The 9,727-nt window shown below is 46.5% G+C and overlaps 1 protein-coding gene across 1 annotated transcript in view; it reads left to right on the forward strand.

Moving 5' to 3' along the window:
- Positions 1-9,727, forward strand: part of LOC101565096 (O-acyltransferase like protein) — a 58,097-nt gene that overhangs the window by 22,981 nt on the left and 25,389 nt on the right. Inside the window, exons 4-5 of the mRNA XM_012513143.2 lie at positions 4,835-4,976; positions 6,721-7,028. Coding sequence (XP_012368597.2) covers positions 4,835-4,976; positions 6,721-7,028 — 450 coding nt within the window. The remainder of the gene's footprint in view (positions 1-4,834; positions 4,977-6,720; positions 7,029-9,727) is intronic.

The following is a 9,727-nucleotide window of genomic DNA, read 5'->3' on the forward strand; positions in this document are numbered from 1 at the left end:
AAAAAAAAAAAAAAAAAAAATCACCCTCTATCATCCTGGCTGTTGCTAACCTTGCTAGCTAGAATTTCCATTAGAATGAAATGCTACATTGGTAATAATTCCTGTAGTAAAGGCACATTTTGAGAAAGTTGCACTGGGAAAAGGAAATTGAAAAAAAATGAGAGGGAGTCGAGACGCTGTACTGGTGGAATTCAGTCTTTGAGGCCAAGGCTTTTCCCTAGCTTCAGCATATAGGCCGTGGTAAAACCAGAGCCTCTGCCCAGGAGGAAAAGGCCCATCTGGAAGGGATTTGTCAGCTATTTCTTACAGCTTTTTGATGGAGTTGCCAGTATTTCCTCTACAGATGTGCGGATGACCAGCTCGGCGGTGCCAGGTGGCCGCTGTTGGCACAGATGTTGCTCAGAGGCTGCCAGAGCTGAGGCATCCAAATAGGCCCAAAGAAGGTGATTGCGACATTGAGGGGGAGGGACCCTGGACAAGTGGAATGTGCTGCCTGTGGCTAGAGGCTGGGACAAAGCCCTCCCCAGGGGCTGTCACAGATGCTATGCAGGGGACTCAGCAGATTTTATGAGTCTCCCAAACAAAATAAAAATGTGTCACTTCAGGGTGTGGAGGCTTAGATCAACTATTGGTAGGACCATTCTGAAATATAAATTTAGTCTATTTCCTTAAAAATTTAGATCCATGCACTTCAGTGCCACTTATTTTATATTCATTTCCCAGGGCTCCCTTGAGGAGTCCTGGTACATTTTATGGTGACCACGTTGCTCCATCTCGCATTCTGAGCTGCCCGGAGTCCATGTGTAACAGTCCTTTATAATGAACTGCACGCTGACCTCTTGCTGCTCTCTACTGAGCTAACTTCACCTTGCTGCATCTGTTATAATCTGAATTTTCAGCCCTCTAGTGGAACAGTGGTGGGGGCATTGCAGGGGATGCTTGCCCCACAGCTCTCTCTTTCCTATGGATTCCCCAGTGCTGCCTGCAACTGGCAGTGTTTAATAGCAAATCCTTGGCTTATCCACAGAAGCGCATTTCTTGGTAAGGATTCAAAAGGAACCCAAAACATTTCAAAGAACATCCTATTCTATTCAATTCCATTCTATTCTAGTCTAGTCTATTCTCAGTTTAATTCAGTCAGTATTGACTGAGAAATTTTATATCAGGGCTTTGTATGAGACATGACATGCTATGCTGGGAGGCCCCGAACAATTGAGTCACTCATTTTGTGAAACCTATAATTTAGTAGGGAAAGTATATGAACCTCAGTTACTAGGAAAAGTATCAGAAAATAAATGGTTGATCTCAGATTGAGTACTAGGGGAGAGTGGGAAAATGTGGCCTGGGTGTTAGAATTTAAAAGATATATCACAGGCCTGGCACTGTCTAGTTTGGCCACATCTTGTGTAATCTGAGGGGTTTGGAGAGCTGGGGAGGGAAGTTGTGACATGGGAACTTAACTGAGCGGCTTGGGCTGGCCTTGTTTAAAGGGTGTGTGGGGTGAGTTGGGTGAGAAGTTGGTGAGAAATAGATTGAATAAAGACTACTAGTAATAGCTTCGTATTTCCTTGTGTATACCTGAAACCTGGCACAGTGTGGACACATAGAGCTGACTGAACAGGCATGGCCTTCAGATTGGTTTTGTTGACTATGAAGAATCTAGAACTGGGCTGTGGTTTATCTGCAGGATTGCTGGGCCCATCCATCTTTGGGGTTCTGCAGATACTGATATTGGGGGAGGCTGGGCAGGCCTAGAAAATCCAACCATCATGGTAGCCTCATCCTGAGAGTCTGGGCCACGTGGTGAGCCCCAGGGCTGCCTTTGTGAGGACAGTGAGTTACTAAGTCTTTGTATAGCCCCTAGTAAGTTGCTTCTGGAGACCCAGGGTTCAGCTCTGCACTGTTATCCTCCCAACAGTACCCTTAGGCTCTGTGGGGTCACATGGTCAACATGAGGCATGGTACATGCTCTGGAGGGATGGGGGAGTGGAATCCACAGTGCCACACTTGGACCAAGCCAGGAAGGTCCTTGTCTGGGCTGCATCCTTTAAGAAGGGGTTCCTCTGGCTGGGTTGTCCCCATGGGTTGAAGTTTGCAGCTCCAAGGAACCTTACCTATCCTGAGCCTGCTCCTTCTCTTTTGGACCTTGGCTGGAGTATGAAGGACCTCAGGGTTCTCTCCCAGATATGTTAAGGCATGACTGGGGTGGAGATGAGGTAGGAGGTAGGACTGAGATTGTTTATACTCATGCCTTCAATGCCCCTGAAGATGCAGGTACAGATGTGGGAAGGTGAGGAGAGGGAAAGGAGGGCCAGGAGCTGTCCCCCAGAACTGAGGACCTGTTGATATAGATATAAATTCAGATGTATAGATATAGAAATATAGATATAGATGTTTACAAATAGAAACACACACACATTTAGACACATACGCATACCCAGTTACATATATACACAGACATGCACATATACATACCTACACCTATGCATATTTGTACACATGCACATGCAGAAACATATATGCACACACAGAGACAGTGCTCATAAAACAGCCAGCATCTTTCTGGCTTCAAGTTCCTAAGTCACTGCTACACTGCAAAGTGGCTCCGGTTGTAGAGCTAGATGGAGCTGGAAAAGTCATATTGTGGGAAATCACATCTTTGCAGTCCAAGAATGTCAACCTGCAGGAGGAAGGAATCGCCAGCTCCAGACTGACCCACCTGAGTGACAAGGCCCTGGGTCTCCTTGTCCCTCAGCTTCCTCTGCAAGCAGCTCCATGCTCAGAAGGGAGCCCCAGCGTTCTGCCTTAGCTACTGTGACTCTCTGTACCTTTAGCCCTAGTGCCTACGCCTGCAGCTCCCACGTTTAGATTCAGAGACTGGGAAGACAGCCAGGGGGCATTTTCAAGGTGCCAGCAAGTCTGTGCTGCGTAGACAGGGAGAAATCCGATGAACACAAATGACACTTTTAAGAACACTTTAAGATGAAGGGAATTTAATCTGAGAAAAAAAATATATATATAATTCCCAGTTCTGTTGTCCCTCTTTGTTGCAAATAAGGCCCAAAGATACATTTTAAAAATCTCCTTCTGCATTACACAGCCTTTTCATATCCGGGTTGGATTTCCCTGTGGCCTCCCATGTTAGCTGTTCAGTTAAAAGACAACAGCAGTGGTACAGCCGCTGTGGCCTCACAGAACAGGGGTCTACACAGCATAAGTCACCAGGTGGTGGAGTGGAGCCTTAGCACAGCAGACCTGGGAGGAAGCTGCTCAGTTCTCCCTGCAGCTGGCTCCAGAGGCCTGAAGCACACTGCCTGGAAGCTGAGGAGAACAGAGAAAGAAAGGAAAGGAGAGGGGAGAGAAGGGGAGGGGAAGGGAGGAGAAAACAGTCCTGGTTGTTTCCTTTAAAATTAGAAATAGAAATTCTAACGGGAACAGCCATGTGGTGTTGCTCAGTGTATTTCGCTTCAGGCTGCAGTTGATTTGGGAGAGCCGCATACAAACGCATACAAACAGGAAGGAGCTCCAGGGGCATCATTTCAAAGCCAAGGGAACTGAGCCACGAAGAATTCTGCCATCACATCCCGGGGGGACCTGAACATCTGCCCAGGGCTGGCAACATGCAGAGGCCTTCTCTTCCTTGTTTCCGCCCTTGCCACGTTGCAGTTGAGAATCAAAATTAATTGTGTAATATTAGTCTTTTAGCAGCCTATTTGGACATTTTGGAAACCCTCAGGCTCCCAACTCCTGGGAACAGTGAGGTTGGAGGTGAAAGGGATGTTGTTCTACTGTACCCAGCGCTTGTTACAGGGACGAGGAAATGAGGCCCAGACAGGTGAAATGACTTGCTTGGCCCCACAGCAGCTGACCCCAACCTCTTGGCTGAAAGCCTAATCTTTGTGGAGTAGTGGGTGAGGCAACATTACTGACATTGACTAAGCTCTTACTATGTGCCAGACTTCGTACTATGTACTTTACAATGACTGCACCGTTTAATTCCACACCATCCCCACGAGGTAGGTACCAGTATTCTCCCCATTTTACTGAGGTGAGGGGAACTGAGTCATGGAGATATTAAGTGAGGTGCCCAGGCTTGCATCAAAAGGGATGAGTTCAGGATCCCAAACCAGAGAACCTGTATTTTTAGCTTGTAAGCTCAAATTCCTAAACTTATCTGAGGTCAATTCTCACTGTCTATAAAATAAGGCAAAAAGTAGTTCCTTGCAGGGTTGTTCAAAGAGCAGAAATAATGAACAGAACATGCCTCGTATCTAGTATGCACTTAAAAAGCAGCGGCATTGCTTGTTTTTCGTAGTTGGCATTGTTGCCTTAAGAACCCACCGAGCCTCACACCTTCCTGAGGTACCTGGTCCTGGTTTCCAGGGCGCTTATGGAGAACTTTCAGGAATGTGCATTCCTAGGCCCCTCCCAACGGTACCCAGATCTATGGATGCTCAAGGCCGTTCTGTAAGTGGAATGGTATTTACATATAACTTAGGTACATCCTCTGGTATACTTTCAATCATTAACTAGTCACATAGCATTTAGATTAGGTATTATATTACATAGTGCTATGTAAATAGTTGTCATACTGTATTGCCTTGGAAATGACAGCGAGAAAGAAGTGCACATGTTTAATACAGAAGTGAAAATTTTCAAACATCTTCAGTCTAAGGTTGCTTCCGTCCATGGATCTAGAGGGCTGGCCTGTGTTAAAAGCCAGTTTATCTTTTCAATGTCAATGCTTTATTTGAAATACAAGGAAAGCCCATGTGAAAGTGTAAAATGTTATTAGAAACTAAAATATTAACACAGCTTCCTTTTCTCTTGGTAGATATTTTAAGATTCAGAAACACTTCTTTCTCAGCCCCCTCCCTCGCCTTCTTTGCATCCAATTCTTCCTCCTTGGCTGGTAGGAGTGTGGCCAGATGTGCTGCTGGATTGTTCCCCCTGGACCCTTTTGCTGCCCTGTGTCTGTGAGTATGAGCATCTGAAGGGCTCCGCTAGGAGTTTGTCTGTTTCTTCTATCTCAGCTTCCCCTCAGCAACAACACTGAGCCATTTTCTTTGATCTACTGAACAATATCTGACCAGTGATGCATGTTTGCCCGGCATTGCCCAAAGGCATATGTTGAAACTTAGATCCCTCCTTAGGAGGTGGGGTCTTTGGGGGTGATTAGAGCCCCCATCAACAGGACCAGTCCTTATACAAGGGATCCTGGAGACCTCCTCAGCCCACTCTACCATGTGAAGTCAATAAGCAGGTGCACGAACCAGGAAGTGGGTGTTTATCAGACCCTGTGTCTTCTGGGGACTTGATCCTGGGCTTCCCAGTCTCTGCAACCCTGGGAAGTCAAGTTTTGTTGTTCGCAAGCCACTTAGCCTATGGCACTGTGTATAAGAGCCTGAGGTCACTGAGACACAGGGAGGTCACAATATACCTTATACATGAAAAGCTGGAAGCATCCCAGGGGGAGTGGACCACACCCAAATGCGAGGCATCAGGACATTGGCCTCACTGCCATATGAACATGTCCAAGATTTCAGGACTCACTGCCCCTCCCACTGCACAGCCTTGCACTTTGCTTCTGGTGCACATTTTGGGCCAGTCCTCAGGATACATTTGATGGCACTGCTGGCTCTTAACAACTTTGTCACTGGATACTGTTTACCTGAGCAATTTGCTCCCACTGCCCAGGAGGAGCAGCCAATGGACTTTGTCACCTTCTCACCAACATCAAAGCCACTGTTACAAAAACTGGCACCAGGGCTGGCCAATTAGCTCAGCGAATTAAAGCATCTGCTTAGGCAGATGCACAGACTGGGGTTTGATCCCCAGAGTGCTGTGCAGGCCCCGCCCCTGGGGCACACTGAGATGGCAATTGAGACTGGGCATGGTGGCACGTACCTATAATCCCAGCACTTGGGAGGCTGAAAACAGGAGGATCACTATGAATCCGATCTATGTAGTGGGACTCTGTAGACCCTGTACTACATACATTCGAAAAAAAAAAATGGCACCAGTTGGCAAGGTAAATATACTGGTTTACATTACATATTTGAAAAAAGCTGGCAAGGAGAGTCTTACTCTAAGTCTGTCACTTGTATTTTTCTTTTTTTTTGTAGAACCAGAGATTGAACTTGGGTCTTTCACTTGCTAGGCAAGTGCTTATTCCATTGAGCTATCTCCCCGGCCATGTCACTTGTATTTTTCTGTCGTGAATTAACTTTTACATTTTTCACCCCTTTTCCCAAGTACGTTAATTGGGTCTTTATTCACTTTTTAAAATCATATTAATCTTTAGTCACATTGCTTCTTTGGTGTTAAAGAGTTGAGTGAAATTTGCTCATATTTTCCTTTGTGAATTTTTAAATTATCTTTGTTCTTAAAATATCATTTCATTTTATGAAAACTGCTAAATATTTACTAAATGAAGACTGAACGCCACGCAGGGTTGCTGAGGCAGGAGAATCACAAGTTCACAAGTTCAGGCCCACCCAGGGCAACTTAGCAAAAGCTTGTCTCAAAATAAAAAATAAAATAAAACAGAAAAGGGCTGAGGATGTAGCCTGCTAGTGGGAAGGCCAAGGAGGTCAGTCCCCAGTATCCTTCCACCCCCACCTCGCAAGGCCAGTGGTGTTGCTCTTCATGAGCCGATTTTCTCTGCATCTTATTTTGGTGACATGCGAGGAAAGCCTGGCCATGTGCCTTCTCCCACAGCTTCATCTCCTTGCTGGGTCTTGCTCTCCCTCTTGCTGGAACGGTCTACATGGCTGCCAGGGGCCTCAGGACATCGTCAGAGGTGGGCGAGGCCCCCTCCACCACTTATGGGAGTCTGCCTCTGAGAGATCTGGAGGGTCACAGGCACAGAAGCAGGCCATGCGGGACAGTGCACCAGGCCCCTCTCAACCTGGACGGACCTGCACGCAGAGGAATACACAAGCATTTCATCCCAGCAGGACCACCCAAGAGGGGCGACTCTGGCGAGTGCGAGTGCACAGCTGGGAAACAACTCCAGCAGCGCTCAGGTCAGCGTAGAGGTGTGTCTTTGCTCCTTACAATTCAGCCTTTGTCTGCCATTGGTGTGTTCAGGCAAGGCCCGACCACCAAAAATACTCCTTTATTTCTTGGGCACAATTCTCCTCTGTGTGTGTGTGTGTGTGTGTGTGTGTGTGCGCACACACACACTTGCTATCAGAGACAGGGTCAGAGCAGAGCTCAGGGGCTCACTGTACTAATTCCCTCATGAACAATTCCATGATTGCAGCATTTGTTTTTAGTGTTGTAAATACCAAAGGCTCATGGAAGCTTCTGCTGCCACTTCTGGGTTTGTGAGTGTGCAACACAAGTTAGTGAATATGGCTGAGCCAGAAACAGATAAGTGTAGTGAGAGGCTGGATTCTAATGGGTTCTCCTGTGCTGTGTTTCAGAAAAAACATCAAGAGCATTATTTTTGTTTCCATTTGCCCACATGGAATGGAAAAGCATGTATATATGTATTTGCATATATATACTTGAATATATATACACTTGCATATATATACTTGCATATATAATTAGGTGTATGCATACACACACACATGAATAGGATACACACCCACATGCCTTACACAAGAATTGCCTGACCATGTAAGTACCTTTAGAATATGTCGAATAATTCTTGACACATCCCCCGTCAGGGCCACACAATCGTCCTTTCTCTTTCCAGTCAAGGAGATTAAAAATTAAAGGCAAAATTTTTAATGAATGAACTGGAAGAATATAAATATGACACAAGGTGGATTCAGGGAATATGCTTAAGGCACAGAAGGCTCGACAATTCCCTTTTTTTAGTTTCTTTTTGAGTTTTCAACAAAACTAGCAGGGATAGTAACAAGAAGACAAGCAAGAAAGCACATTTTGAAAAAAAAAAAAAAAAAAAAGAAAGAAAGAAAACACATTTGAGTGGGGATGGAGCTATTCTACCTTACCACAGTCAGAAGCAGTTCTGTGAGTTGTCATGGGAAGGGGTGATTGTTAGGGCTCTACCCACAGCCCAGAAGATAAACTTCCTCTTGGTTATGGTATGGACTTGGCAGTGGTAGAGGACAGTTATGGTGGCCTTGCCCCCAGTGACCTCTCTGCCCTGGCAACCCTGTAGTCTGGTCTGTGGTGATGTGGTGGGTGGAACACATACCTGACAATCTCCAGTCAAACTTGCCTCGATTGCTAACCATGACTGACCTTGATCAAATTGCTTGACCTCTGTGGGCCCCACTCTGCACTAGTATAAAACAGAGGCACAAAAGGTGGTTTGTGGAAGCAACAAAATGGAACAATGGAGGCTCACATCCTAAGTTCATCCCTCTCTTCTGCATTCTCTTTAGTTAAGGCAGGAAAAGGAAGAACAGGTGGCCTTCCGCCTGCCAAGACCTCTTGCTTGGGCTGCAGAGCTTCTTGTGTAAGCAGCAGGGTCAGCTGGACTCAGGGGCTTCTAATGTCAGGCTGCCCACAGGACACACAATTCCCACTGCTTTCTTTGGTTCTAAGCTTGGCTTGAGAGCAGAGCTCACGGCGGGTGAGATAGCTCAACGGACTAAGCACCCACTTAGGCAAATGTAGGCACCACTGTTTGATCCCTGGCACCACATGCTGCACCAGCCCTGCCCTCAGGGCAGGCTGAGCTGGCCAGAGTCAGACGTGGTGGCACACACCTACAATTCCAGCTCTGGAGAGGCTGAAAGCAGGAGGATCACTAACAAGTCCGCGCTGTGTAGTGGGACCCTGCAACAACCAAATACATTTTAAAAAAACAAAAGACCAGAGCACAGGCTTTGGAGCACACACCTGATGGTGTCAGGTGAGGGGTCCTCTGTGTTCTGCTTCCAAAGCAAGTTTTTAAAACCTCACTCACCGAGGCTCAGCAATTTCCTCTTCACTTTTACAGTGAGCAGCAAGTACAATTGACCTAAGACCGCTGTGTCTTCTGGAAGTTTAGAGCCAAATTGGGGGTTCAGGATTCCTGGTTCTTTATCCTCCGAATGACCATTACATTCATTTCACGTGGCTTCCTGTTCCCTGGGCCCTTGTTTTGCTGTTTAGATGAGCCAGGAGCGAGTAAGCGAGCAAGCAGGGTATGTTCCAGATGACAATAGCCATGACTCTCAGCTGCTGAAAGGCAGGGTTTTTTACTTCATGGGCCACTACTTAATGTGGGTGCCCCCCCCCCCGCCATCCCTTACCAAGAGAATCTAAAGGTGCTGCTGGTGCTTTAAAGTTCCATCACACCCCGCAGGCCTTGAGCTTTGGCACGTATCAGAATCCGCGGCAGGCTTGGTATAGCGCAGACCTCTGGGCCCCAGCCCGAGGTTCTGCCCTAGCAAATGTGCTGCTGCCCGGAGTGAGCATTTCCAACAAGTTTTCTGTGCTGCAAGACTGCTGGGCCAGAGACCTTCACCATGCGAACCAGTGACCACATGCACTGTCACAGCCTGCCCTGCCCACAGTCCTCCTGTAGAGTTTATAACACTTTCCATTTGGAAATGAGTCAGATGGGACTCAGAAAGATCATCTTCCCTAAGATCAGTTATTTTGAGACAATTTATAAGCCACTGTTAATTTATCCGATAGTAGAATTTAAATAATAATAAGATATATTAAGCATACGCTTGCCAATGCAGGGCTTGAGCTGGACATTTAACATCATTCTAGAGCTGGAACAACAACCCCGCCAAACACTATGCCAGTC

This window comes from Octodon degus, unplaced genomic scaffold, assembly GCF_000260255.1.
Source record: "Octodon degus isolate 3935 unplaced genomic scaffold, OctDeg1.0 scaffold00339, whole genome shotgun sequence".
NCBI lineage: Eukaryota > Metazoa > Chordata > Mammalia > Rodentia > Octodontidae > Octodon > Octodon degus.